At 38.1% G+C, this 14,864-nt stretch overlaps 1 protein-coding gene across 1 annotated transcript in view; it reads left to right on the top strand.

The window, feature by feature from the left end:
• Positions 1-908: 908 nt before the first annotated feature.
• The window catches only part of LOC145671917 (protein D2-like), a 62,042-nt gene continuing 48,086 nt past the window's right edge, over positions 909-14,864 (top strand). Inside the window, exons 1-2 of the mRNA XM_081741125.1 lie at positions 909-1,620; positions 11,647-11,733. Coding sequence (XP_081597251.1) covers positions 1,396-1,620; positions 11,647-11,733 — 312 coding nt within the window. The 5' untranslated portion in view covers positions 909-1,395. The remainder of the gene's footprint in view (positions 1,621-11,646; positions 11,734-14,864) is intronic.

The raw sequence follows: 14,864 nt of genomic DNA on the forward strand, positions 1-14,864 counted from the left end.
CTCTACACTTCAAAATAATGGCCTAAATATTGATTGTAAGGTAACCTAACGTAATGTAACATAACTTACTCTACTCTACATTTGGAGCGCTTACCTCTGGTGCGTGGGGTCCCTTGTTCGATTGCAGGCTAAGTAAATTTGTTTTGGACAAGATCGTGTCCGTAGGTTTTCTCAGGGTACTCCTATTTCTTCCAATTCTCATTCCACCAATTTTTCTATCATTCACTTGTCTTCCTTAGCCTAAGTGGCATAAACGTGGGACGTTAAAGATTTCATTTCATTTTTCTGCCCCAAATTTTAAAATAGTGGTTAAACATTGAGCTAACGTAAACTAACCTACTCTACCCTACCCTACATTTGAAAAAATTGGCAAAGCATTGAGCTAACGTAATCTAACTTACCCTACGCTACCGTATTCTATCCTAATATTCTCTACTTCTCCCTATCCTATCCTAACCTATACTTCAGTGCAAATACCGAACGTTGGATTTTAAACAAGACGGTATTTGTGTGAAACTTAGCGTAGTTTGTAGTCAAAAATTATTTAAGAAAAATGGACTAACCACCCTTACTTGAAAATGTCTCTTAACAGCCGGATAAAGGAGTTTGATCTGCTAGAAAAAGCTATTCTTCTATTTTTTTTTCAATTTAATATTTGGACCTTAGATATCTATATTGGATTTGGTTTGGAGTTTAGCATCCGTTTTAGCAGCGAGGCTATATAAGATGCGGTCCTACAGCTTAATGTAAGATCCGAACTACATGAGCTCTCGCCGGTTGATCTTCCACGTCATTCCGCTTATCCAAAAAAAAAAAAAAGCGATATATTTTGGAATATCAGAAACAGCTTCTTTTTAGTATTTGATATGACTTTATTATTATTATCATTTGTTAAAGGATATGTTTGTCCAAAAGCATTAAAACATATTTGCCTTCCCGAGCAGTAAACTTTACCCGCTTTTTTCCCATATCTAGTACAAAAGTTACCACATGCTACGCGAATCAGTTTTCAGTTGTTACTGCACTGTTTTAGCCAATCAAATGCATGATATCGCATGACGTCATGCCATAAACGTCATAGTTTTATACAGCTTCCGATTACTCGTGGATAAGTTAATCCTTTCTCACAAACTGTTGGTGCAACGATGTAAGATTCTTATCCAAAGATAAAAATAATCAATGGATTATCTTATCCGATCTTAATCTTCGGTTGGTGCAACCGGGCATTAATATATGTTAATAATTAACTTATTCTGGTTATCTGTGTTTAAAAATTGAGTACATGCCCAACTATTTGAAAGGAACGAGAAGGCAACAAATAAACTCACTGTGATTGGTAGCTCCTTGAAGTAGCTTTGAAGAGGGTAAAATTGAGCAAAATTTTGCAAAAGGAATATGAATTTTGCATTATTTGTGTTTCTAGTTTGCCTACAACCTGATCTTATTTATGCAAAAAGCAACAAATGTTCTCGCAAAGAAATCAAAGATTCGTGCCTTGAATTGAATTTTATCATATTAGATTTTCCTTGCGTTACTATAGACAATACCAATTGCGATGTTGTAGCGCGTACAAATGATTTTAACCCTGAACCAACTATCACATACCCTGATGCAGATAAGGTGAGTTCAAGTAGCACTAAATCACCTTGACTTTAGTTTCGTTTTGACTTTTGTTAAGTAGTGTTCAATGAACAATACATATATTCAGTACCTACTACACATGATTCTCAGGGATACTGTATATATTACTATTGAAAGTGATTAGAGCATCTTAGTATAACGATACCATTTGCAAGTGAAATTACCAATGCTGTTAAAAATATCCCAAATTTACGTGCAGCTTTATTTTCAGGCAGGCTAAAATTAAAAGTGTTTTAAGAATACTTTCGAAAATGGAAGAGAACAGTGTAAGGGTAATAGTATACAACAGTTCCTCATCGTGGTTCCGTACTCGAGGACAGTTCTTACTCTTGCACCACATACAGAAATGGTGGTGTGTCATGTACAGGTGGTAATAGAACACATAAGAAACACAGATCATGTTGTACTCACACTGAAATGTGCAGTATGAGTCATCTGCGTTTCTTATGTGTGCTATTACAACTTCTACATGAAATACCATCACGTTTGTACGTAATGCAACAGTAAGAACTATCCACGAACACAAGACATGCAATATGCGTTCAAGTCCCCCCCCCCTCCACACACACATAGTGAAATATAAAGTACAAGGGCACTACAGAGGCGCATGTCGTGGTATGTCATGTACAAGTTTCAGTCGATAAGTAAATGAAAGTCGCTTTGTTACCCCATTTTCAAGTTCCTAGATCCTCAATGAATAATCCGTAAAAGACTGAACATCGTGAGTCCTCGGAAAATGATGAGGAACTGTAGTATACTATATCCATTTTTCTTCATATTAGGTTAGTTTTTGTTAGATTAGGTTAGGTTAGGTTAGGTTAGGTTAGTTTATGTGAGTTTGGATTATTTTAGGTTAGGTTAGTTTATGTCAGATTGTGTTAGTGTAGGAGTCCAGCATAATTTTCCAAAAAATGATAGAATTTCGCATATTTCTGCTTATATTAGGCTAGTTTAGGTTACTTCAGGTTAGCTTAGATTACTTTAGGTTTAGTTAGGTTTGGTTACGTAATGTTAGGTCTAAGTGCTTGCATCATCTATTTCTCCTGTAAATTTTGTGCTTTTACGTGCTTCTGTTAAACATAACCCGAAACGTGACTCTACTTATGGAGATTTCATTCCTTTGTATTTTACCGCATTATAGGTGCTTTAGTATAGAGGAATGGTAACACAGCATATTAGTTACAAACAATATCTCATGTATAAACAACACAAAAACATGAGATCGTCACATATGAACAATGCGTCACATTAATATTACAAACAAATGTTAATTTACAGCATACTAACCATTGCTAACGCGCAGTGTAATAACTCGGAAGACTCGCCTGTGTGAAGTTGGCCCCCCAAAACTTTGGGCTACACGAGATATTTATTGGGCCAGAAAGTACTTCATTTGGGCTGTTTGGGCTAGCAACTTTTAGCGTTTGGGCTACTCTGGAAACAAAGTTACGGCCTCCCAAAGTTTGAGGGGCCAACTTCACGTTAGCCCCCCGAGTGTTTGGGCCAGACGAGATTTTTATTGGGCTGGGTAGTACTTCGTTTGGGCTGATTGGGTCAGCAACTTTTAGCGTTTGGGCTAATATAGTTTCCGAAATATGGGCTATTAAACTTTTGAAAAGTGATTTTTCTGCTTCTTTTGTCGGGGCCTACTTCACTAATATGACATTTCTGATAAACACGTTTATTGGAATTTACAATACTTTGTGTCGACTAGCAGTTTAGGAAGTTTCAAGATTTGGGCTGTGTTCGAAACAGAATTAGAGCATTACAAAGTTTGGGGGGCCAACTTCACATTAGCCCCCAAGTGATTGGGCCAGACGAGATTTTTATTGGGCTGGATAGTAGTTCGTTTGGGCTGATTGGGTCAGCAACTTTTAGCGTTTCGGCTATTATAGTTTCCGAAATATGGGCTATTAAACTTTTTGAAAGGGTTTTTTCCTGCTTCTTTTGTCGGGGCCAACTTAACTAATATGATATTTCTGACAAACATGTTTATTGGAATTTACAGTACTTTGTGTCGACTAGCAATTTAGGAAGTTTCAAGATATGGGCTGTTTTCGAAACAGAATTAGAGTTTCACAAAGTTTGGGGGGCCAACTTCACGTTAGCCCCCCAAGTGTTTGGGCCAGACGAGATTTTTATTGGGCTGGATAGTAGTTCGTTTGGGCTGATTGGGTCAGCAACTTTTAGCGTTTGGGCTATTATAGTTTCCGAAATATGGGCTATTAAACTTTTTGAAAAGTGATTTTCCTGCTTCTTTTGTCGAGGCCAACTTCTCTAATATGACATTTCTGACAAATACGTTTACTAGAATTGGCAATACTTTGTGTCGACTAGTAGTGTAGCAAATTTTAAGATTTGGGCTGTAGTTGAAATAGTTGGACCTTCACGAAGTTTGGGGGGGGCTACGTTCAAGCCCTTCCAAGTGACTGGACCTGACGAAAATTTTATTGGGCTGGATAGTATTTCGTTTGGGGTGATTGGGTCATCAAGTTTTATTGTTCTGGGTTATTAATATTTGGTCTGTATTTCAAAGAGGTTAGAGCTTCAGATATTTTGCTGCCGGAAATTATAGGTTTCAATGTAATAGGTAGGGATTTTTGTTGTCTTATAAACTGTTTGGACTATACATCGGTGGAACAACAAATGGTGAAGAAAGATGCTATGTTCCACACATTATGCAAGAGGTTTTGACACATAGTTTCGTCATTATTAATATCTACAATAGTACTAAATTTACATTTGGCAGAGGTTGGAAGTGGTCACCCAAAACCATTAAAATGATTCCGTTCGATTTCGCACTGTACAGTTTCACACAGTGCTCATTATCGAGCAATTTCGCACCGTCTTCTTTATCGGATTAATCATTCTGCAGGTGTGGTGCATTCTCACACGGTCCACCTGTTAATCATGTGATTCATCCTGAAACCGCTTTCACTATAGGGCAGGGAGGACAGAAAAATGTCAACTAAATAAGAACAGAAACTGAGCAAACACAATTTAAAATAAATACGAACAATTGAATTAATACTACCTTAATCGAGCCGATGGCTTGAGCAGGCTGGGTTGAAGTGAGTGCATCGGCTCGGTTTGACTAGGCTCAACTGAGCCGATGGCTCGAGCCGGCTCGGTTGGATGAGTTGTAAGCTCGGCCAACTTCTCTGTTCAGCTCGATAGTGAATGAGCTGTGACCTGAGCAGCTCGAGCCCTTGACAGCCCTAAATCCGGGCCGAGCATTTTTGAACATGTTTGCCCGATGCCCTATAACTTTTAATGATCTTTGGCTCGAGCTCGAATACTTGCTTCTCCGGAACTCAAACCGAAAAGCTCGTAAAGGGTGTCATTGCCTCCTAGACTCGCCTTGCATTTTGGTATTCAGATATAAACCGCCTGTTTTTTCCTCTTTATATGCTGTGTTGTTGTTGTTGTAGTTGTTAATAATAATAATAATAATAATAATAATAATAATAATAATAATAATAATAATAATAATAATAATAATAATAATAATAATAAGTTCTAGCAGTAGTAATATCATTGATAATAATTATATTGTCTATGTAGGATACTTGAAGGAAGTACTTGAAATTATACACAGAATTTGGCTCGATTTAGCTCAACTCGACTCGAAACTTAACCTCAATTTGTTGGAGGAAATTGTTCGAGCCGAGTTCTTGACTCAAGCTTAAAGATGTCTGTTTCGAGTCGAGTCGAGTTTCAAAAGAACTCGCTCAAACTTGCTCCTACCCATCTTCAAAACCTGGAATAATGAACTATGATTTGTACAAAATGGATTGACGATGTACAGAAGTATGACTGTTCTACCTCAGCAATGTATTGTTCGCTCGGAAAATATAAAGACGACAAGTTTCGTCTTCAAACTGCCTTGGAGTATAGAGCTAATGTTTTGTGTTTCACAAATAACAACGTTTTTCTATGCTTTGGGGCGGGCACATTTTTTTCGCTTTTTAAACTTCCTGACTGAATTCTCTGATGTGCTGCTTATTTTATTATTTGTTTATTTTAATTTGTAATTGTTCTATCTCCTATTTCTGCTGATTACAATTTTTATGTTCCTTTTCTGTTCTTATTATTTATTTTCATTTGCTATTCTTTTTTGTTTAAATCTATTCAATTTGCGATAATTTTTGTTATTATTTTTCCTATTAATTTCAATTTCATATTGTTTATGTTATTATTTTCTCTCCTTCCTTACTATAACTTAGGTTTGCTTATCTTTTTTCTGTCTTGTTCGTAAGTTATTTTAATTTCCGGTTATTTTGATTATTCTTTTTGTGAAAGTGAAACATTTCCTAAGCTGTCCTCTGTAGTATTAATTGCAATTGTTCATATTTAACTTGTGTTTGCTCTTTCTCTGTTCTTAGTTAGTTGACAGTCGTTCTGTGTCCTCCCTCCTCCTATAGTGAAAGCGTTTTCAAGATGAATCAAATGATTAATAGGTGGACCGTGTGAAAGTGCACGACACCTGCAGAATGATTAATCCGATAAACAGGACCGTGTGAAATTGCACCGTGAGAAACTGAACGTCACCATTAAAATGTAGGTCTTGTAATTACGACTCCCATTTATTTACGACTGTACCTGTGAGCACCGTGATCGCCTTTGGACAGGGGCATCGCCCCGGTTGCCCCAGCCTTGTTACGCTCCTGGACCGGCAAGACCAAAACCAAGACTAAATGTGTAAGAATACCAAGACTGCCAAGACTCCAGCAAAAACTAGACCCACCTGCGTTGATACTTTTATAAATAGGCGAAAAATATAGAAAAGCTTTATACTTCAAATTCATAATTTTGTATTTCGTTTTCAGCAAGGTGGAGCAGAAGGATTCAAGTACTTCCCTAGAAACATGAAGTGCTCATCGTAATCTTTTAAAATAAACGAAGTGAGAAAAAAAGATTGCTTTCTTATTGCTTTTCCTATATACAATATAATGTGGATGAATATTCGGCTTAAAAATTACAAAGAATTGTTAATAATAATAATAATAATAATAATAATAATAATAATAATAATAATAATAATAATAATAATAATAATAATAATAATAATAATATAAAGGAAACTAGTTACAATATTGTATGCTCCTTGAAACTCCATTGGGAATCAAACCTGGAGCTTTTGTATCAAACACAGGTATATATTATTCACGTATTCACGAAAGGCTTACGTAAAAAGGAAAGAATGAATGGATATAAAAATTATTTGGACATAATTCTTCAACGTTTGACGTAATTCAATTATGTATGTAGTATATATAATTTTCACCAGTGTCTTATTCATAGGTCAGATCACCGTATATAACCAAACAATTGTAAAGTTATTGCTTTTACAGTTTATTAGGACAGTAATTGTTTTCCAGTCTAAATTTAGGAGATTAAAGCCGATAACTACTTACACAAAATTACCGCTGTCAAAAAATCAGATTCACAAAATCCGGATTTAGAATTTCAACTGAAACCGAAATCCGAATGTCCGATAATAAAATGTCAGAAACCAAATTTAGAATTTCGGACAATGAAATGTCAAGAACCGAAAACGGACTTCGCATAATGAAATGACGAAAGCCGAAATCCGGATTTCGTATAATGAAATACTAAAATCTGGATATATGCATGTTGGGCAGCATTAGACAAAATCTTATAAAAAACAATTCCAAATTGTATTACATAAAGACGAAGAAAGCATCGTATATTTGAGTATATAGTAACTGGTATCCTAATCTATTTCAAATTAGTTGGCACAAGTATAATCTCCATTATAAATAACATTTAAAGAACTGAATAAAAGAGAGAGAGAAATTGCACTAATTAGTAAAAGTATTTGTGACAAATATCACATTAGTGAAGATAACCCTGACAAAAGAAGCATGAAAACCACTTTTCAAAGAGTTTAATAGCCCATATTTCGGAAACTATAATAGCGAAAACGCTAAAAGTTGCTGACCCAATCAGCCCAAAAGAAGTGCTATCCAGCCCAATAAAAATCTCGTCTGGCCCAATCACTTGGGGGCTAATGTGAAGTTGGCCCCCCAAATTTTGTGAAGCTCTAATTCTGTTTCGAAAACAGCCCAAATCTTGAAACTTACTAAATTGCTAGTCGACACAAAGTACTGTAAATTCCAATAAACATGTTTGTCAGAAATATCATATTAGTGAAGTTGACCCCGACAAAGAAGCAAGAAAATCACTTTTCAAAAAGTTTAATAGCCCATATTTCGGAATCTATAATAGCCAAAACGCTAAAAGTTGCTCACCCAATCAGCCCAAACGAAGTACTATCCAGCCCAATAAAAATCTCGTCTGGCCCAATCACTTGGGGACTAATGTGAAGTTGTCCCCCCAAACTTTGTGAAGTTCTAATTCTGTTTCGAACACAGCCCAAATCTTGAAACTTCCTAAATTGCTAGTCGACACAAAGTACGGTAAATTCCAATAAACATGTTTGTCAGAAATATCATATTAGTGAAGCTGGCCCCGACAAAAGAAGCAGGAAAGTAACTTTTCAAAGGGTTTAATAGCCCATATCTCGGAAACTATAAAAGCCCAAACGCAAAAAGTAACTGACCCAATCAGCTCAAACGAACTACTATCCAGCCCAATAAAAATCTCGTCTGGCCCAATCACTTGGGGGCTAATGTGAAGTTGGTCCCCCAAACTTTGTGAAGCTCTAATTCTCTTTCCAACACAGCCCAAATCTTGAAACTTACTAAATTGCTAGACGACACAAAGTACTGTAAATTCCAATAAACATGTTTGTCAGAAATATCATATTAGTGAAGTTGGCTCCGACAAAAGAAGCAGGAAAATCACTTTTCAAAAAGTTTAATAGCCCATATTTCGGAAACTATAATAGCGAAAACGCTAAAAGTTGCTGACCCAATCAGCCCAAAAGAAGTGCTATCCAGCCCAATAAAAATCTCGTCTGGCCCAATCACTTGGGGGCTAATGTGAAGTTGGCCCCCCAAATTTTGTGAAGCTCTAATTCTGTTTCGAAAACAGCCCAAATCTTGAAACTTACTAAATTGCTAGTCGACACAAAGTACTGTAAATTCCAATAAACATGTTTGTCAGAAATATCATATTAGTGAAGTTGACCCCGACAAAGAAGCAAGAAAATCACTTTTCAAAAAGTTTAATAGCCCATATTTCGGAATCTATAATAGCCAAAACGCTAAAAGTTGCTCACCCAATCAGCCCAAACGAAGTACTATCCAGCCCAATAAAAATCTCGTCTGGCCCAATCACTTGGGGACTAATGTGAAGTTGTCCCCCCAAACTTTGTGAAGTTCTAATTCTGTTTCGAACACAGCCCAAATCTTGAAACTTCCTAAATTGCTAGTCGACACAAAGTATTGTAAATTCCAATAAACATGTTTGTTAGAAATATCATATTAGTGAAGTTGGCCCCGACAAAAGAAGCAGGAAAATCACTTTTCAAAAAGTTTAATAGCCCATATTTCGGAAACTATATTAGCCCAAACGCTAAAAGTTGCTGACCGAATCAGCCCAAACGAAGTACTATCCAGCCCAATAAAATCTCGTCTGGCCCAAACACTTGAGGGGCTAACGTGAAGTTGGCCCCTCAAACTTTGGGAGGCTGTAACTTTGTTTCAAGAGTAGCCCAAACGCTAAAAGTTGCTAACCCAAACAGCCCAAATGAAGTACTTTCTGGCCCAATAAATATCTCGTGTAGCTCAAACTTTTGGGGGGCCAACTTCACACAGGCGGAAGACTCCAGCTTCCCCCTTGCTCTGAGCGAGATTAGACGCAAATGTAGTTTGATTAACTATCTCGTATAAGTTGATCTAGTGATCACCACTGTAAGGTCGTATCTGGCAATGAAGGAGCCAACGCTGGTTTGAGCCAATTTTTTCGAAATTTTAAGATGAAACGTGTTGATACACAAAAATCAATAACTAAAATAAATATTAGAAACAATTCACGTATTGATTCACAAAAAAAAAAAAAAAAAAGGATTTTTAACAAATAACTTATGTTTACTATATACCTTAATCTATTAATGTGATGCAAATCAAAACAAAACTGCAGTAAACAAAAATTTTCATACCTGAAAGTATGTAAATTTCAAACAATCAATAACCTGTTTCGGGAATTCATCGTATATCGAAACCAGGGCCGTGCCGTGGAAAATCAGCGCCCAGGGCGATAGTATACGACGGAGCCCCCATACATATATTACAAGCAATTTTCCTATCTTTTTTCCCTTTTTCGCCCCTTTACTTCGGCACCCGGGGCCATCCCCTTCCACCCCCCCCCCGGACGGCCCTGATCAAAACAATTACTCAATTTCCGAGTTCTATATTCCCTGCAATGACGAGTCGACCATGATTGACATGCATATCATATGAAAGGGCACGTCATAGGGTTTATAATTACCTGTGGAACATGTCTCTCCGAATGCAACACTAGTCGAATAACTGAACGCAACAACTAGGTTTCAAAGCACGGATTTATTTCGGGAGGGATTCAAAGCTTTTCGGGAGATCCAAATTCAATATGAGGATAAATTTTATTCAAATTTGTAAAATCTCCTCCAAAATTAGGCTAAATTTTCAGAAAACTCGGGATTTTGGAGAGTGTGTACCCCAAGGACCCCTCCTGTGTACGTGCGGAATAATTGCCACTAAATTTTCATTAAATCGAACGGTTTATTCGAGTTACAAAGAACTATTTCATGTTAAAATGGTGACTCCGCAACAGGAAACTTTCTCTGCTTTGAAATTGTACAGGGCTCACTCTGTAATTGCGGTGCAGCAGGTATTTATACAGTGTTATGGTATTAATCCGTCAACAGCTAAGAGCATTCGTCGTTGGTACCAACAACTCTTGTAAACAAACTGTTGCATTACATTCATGGACACAAAGGTTTCCAGACATCACACCATGCGATTTCTTCTCTTGAGATTACATGAAAAAACTGTGGTATTGTGCCTTCGTTATCAACCGACATAGATGACCTCAGAGGAGAATCATAGCCAGGGGCGGATCCAGGAGTGATCACCCTCCCAGAAGAGGGCGATCTTATTTTATATATGTATATAAATAAAACCCATCCCAGATCTCTTAAAAGTAGCTCTAAGTAACAGTATTACAACCCACCGCCCCCCAGAAGTCCGTCCTGGATCCGCCCCTGACCATAGCAGCAGTGAATTCATTGTTAGGCAGTCAGCAATTGGGGCATAATTCATCTAATGCTTCGGTGTTGTCAGTCGAGGGGATATAGAACACTTATAACATGCCGCGTAAAATTTGACTCATTAAACTATTTGCAACTTCTATAATTATTTTAACTCATTTCACTTGCATGATTTGAGTTTTGAAATTGGATCCATCTATTTGATATATCCTATATAAAATATACCTCTCTTAGTAATATACAGGGTGGCCCACAATTATGTATATTTTTTTCAAAGAGTGTGGTAAAGAAACTAGTAACGTAACTAGAACATAAACAGATTACTCTCGTACCTCGCCTTACAAGAATTTTAATCTGTTGTCCAGGCATGGCCCACCAATGTGCTATCCAAATCGATACATGTCTGGACACGAAGAGCAACGTTGTGACAAGCAGTTCGACAGACCCGTACTGGAATCCTAGGGTACTCTTCCGTGATAGCTTCCCGTAGTTCGACCAAATTGTGTATATGATGTTGATACACTTTTTCCTTTAAAACACTCCATAAGAAAAAAACAGGTGGTTAAAATTGAGAGATTGCCCTAACCACTCCACAGACTCACGTCAACCGACCCAGTGGTTCGAAAATGTTTCGTTCAGCCATTCTCGCACTAGTATATCATGAACGGTTCCAAGTCCACTCTCAGGCCACACAGTGTTGCCATATTGAAACTTTTGTCCAGAATTACAAACGCTACAGTCAGTCAAACATCAAGTACATAATTATTGGCCACCCCGTACGTATGTAAGGAAGGCTGAGAAAATTAAGAACTGTAATTCCATTACAGGGTACGAAGTATGCAATAGTGATGATTGACTTAGACACAGGAAAAAATGATACGTATAACCTTCATTGGATTATAAGCAATATCCAGGTAAAACAATGTTCATATTTTATTTAATATTATTTTATTGCTTCTATGTTGTAGAAACTTGTAATATTATGCTACAGATCAAATATTACTAAATATTTTGCTAGTTTTTTTTAATTACATTACTGAGTTGAAACAAACAAGTGATTAGTGTTGTTGGTTCAACCTCCGGAATTTTGGTTTCCAATTGCCGTACTGAGCTACCATGACTGGCGATTTTCTTTTCTATTTTGAGTTCAGCGTCCTACAATTATGCAACGAGACAAATTGTGACAATGTTAATGTTGATGAATGAAATGGTAGAATGAATAAAGTAAGAGAAAAACTGGAGAACCCTCAGAAAACCCACGTGTTTGTCCACCACGAAGACAGTGCGGATCGAACTTAGCCAGATGCGATCGAACCAGAAATTCCACGGTCCAGAAGTGAGCGCTCTACAATTGAGCCAAAACGATGACACAAAAAGACACTAAACAAGAGACAAAATGACTGGTGTTTGAAATTAAAAAGTCGCTAAAAATTGTAGTAATAATACAGGGTGGGGCAGAGGAAACGCATGCTTATTAACCGCTAGTACTCGGCGACGAGGAGGGGTATTTATTTTGAGCGACTGTTGGCAGACAGCTGAGACAATGCAGTTTCAGTCGCTACGGAGCGTTAGAGCGTAGAGCATCGTGTATTCGCGGTCAAGCAGTTCTTTAGAAACAATGATTCCATGGTCATGGTTCAACGTCTTTTCCGTCGAAAGTTTAATGTCGAACGCTGAGGTACAGTCCCAGATTGAAACTCAATACTGCGATGAGTTGAAGTGTTCAGAAGTACTGGATCTGTGATGAGAACGAAACCACCTGATCTCCCACGCTCAGTTCGAACTCCGTAAAACGTAGACACAGTGAAAGGGGCAGTTCTTCTTAGTCCGAAGCGATCCACTAAGCGACAGGCTGTATCGCTGGGTATGTCACGTTGTTCACTTCATCGCATCATACATGATGATCTCAAATTTGTTTTTCATAATATAATCGAAGTCTTCATTCAAAAGTAATCACCAGAGACCTGGGCATAACTATCCCACTATTTCACAAGCCGAAGGATTATCTTTTCCCGGAATTCCTGTGGCTGTGACAGCTGCCAGTCCACCACTGTCACCTTCAGTTCGTAGTCCGAGTTGAACCGCTTCCCTTTGAGATGTTGTTTTAGCGGACCAAACAGATTGAAGTCACAGGGTGACATGTCCGGGCTGTTGGGCCGATGCTCCATAGCTCCATAGCTACTCCCACTTGAACTTCTCCAGTACACTCTATGTAACCTAGAAGACGTGTAGACGAGCTTTATCTTGGAGCAGAATCAATCCCTCCGTTTGCTCTTCATGGACTTGCGTGAGCTACGGAGTGTCTCACAGTACACATCACTGAGGGCACAGGTTTGAATTTTTTAAAAGGAGGTGACGACGCATGATTCCATTGCATGATGTCTTGTTTTATCTCTGGTTCGAAGTTATGGCACCAGCTCTCGTCACCAGCGACAATCCGCTTCAGGAATGCGAGTTCTTCATGATACCAGAACAGGTGTTGCAGTGCTAGCCCTATATGGAGTTCCTTTTGCGGTTCACTGAGCATCTTCGGAACCCATTGCCAGCACACTTTCCGGTAACCCAACGTGCCGTGTACAATTGTACACACTGTTCTAACACTGGCCTCTACTATCTCTGCCAACATTCGCATTGTAACTCGCCAATCACTTCTCACCAGGTCGTTCACTTTGTCGATGAGTTCTCCCGTGATTACCGTGTTTGACTGGCCTGATCTCGGGCCATCACTCAAACTCTCCTGGCCTTCACTAAGACGGGAGCTCTATTTTTTCACTGACTTCAGTCTCCTCCCTATTACGGCCACCATCCGACGATGAATTTGATCCGGTTTAACCTCTTGCGCAGTCAGAAATCTGCTCCTCAATCCTCAAATTTTTCAATGTGAACGTCATACGTGCCTCACACGTACTGCTTCGTCAATTGGACGGAACGCACAACTGCCTGATTCTCTCTTGCATCAGAGACCAGAGTATATAAATTATGTAGCACACCATAATAAAAATTATACATTTGAGTGAAAGCCTGCACCTTAGCTTTGCAATAGGAAATAGACATATAACGAAGCGTGCGTTTAACATCGTATTTCCAATAGTCAGCAATAGTCTTACAAGGAGAACGCCGCTGAACGAGGCAATGCCAGGTGTCGGTAAACTTTTGTACATATTATTTTTCCTCTTGAATAGATGTATTGAGATACCAGAGACGTCTGCCTCTTGATATTTTGTTAACGTTTAAAAGAATACTTAAATGTGGTACAAAATGATCAGAAACACATGTGGAGGAAATTTGCATATGAAGTAGCCCGCGAAGCAGAGGTTGAAAAACGAAAGAGACAATCTATCCTGGACGAGCTTGTATGCGTGAAAAAGGTAAAAACTGGGGAAGCCGGATGTAACGTAATCTAACAGTCTTTTAAACCAAGGCCTGTTACCAACCTGTGCGGAGTAGCAAAATAATTGTAGTCCAGAATTTGCTGTGATTGATGTATGACACAATTAAAATCACCCCGTCAATAAGACCGTCATAATTTTCGGCACATTCCTGGGCAACCACTGTTTCGAAAAATTCGTTGCAGGAGCCTTTTGATTATTCCCCGAAGGTGAGTACAAGTTCAAAATTTTGACATCTCCTATCATACTACTAATTAAGCCAGATGGATGGTAATAACACTGTCAAACTGTATACCTTGATGAACAAGAATGGCTCTAAATGTAGCTTTGTAAGTGAAACTATTATAAACATTATAGCCGTTAATAGTCACAAAGGATGCAATACCAACTTCCTGTGAGAAGCAAACATCAATGGAATGACAACGTAAAAAGTCCTGTAAAGCAGTAAATTTAAGAATGCTGACAGATTTGTTAAAGTTAAGTATTGCAAAATGAAAGGGAAACATAAGATACCGAGTAAAAAAACTGGGGAATGTACAAGCACCAATATACAAACATCTTGGAGAACGAGGAACAGAGAAGTCACTCGTATCAATACGAAAATAAAACACCAAAAACGTAAATACTATGGTTGAGTAGGAACTGCTAAAGTAACC

This window comes from Thermobia domestica, chromosome 15 (genome assembly GCF_964235325.1).
Source record: "Thermobia domestica chromosome 15, izTheDome1.hap1.1, whole genome shotgun sequence".
In the NCBI taxonomy this organism is placed as follows: Eukaryota; Metazoa; Arthropoda; class Insecta; order Zygentoma; family Lepismatidae; genus Thermobia; species Thermobia domestica.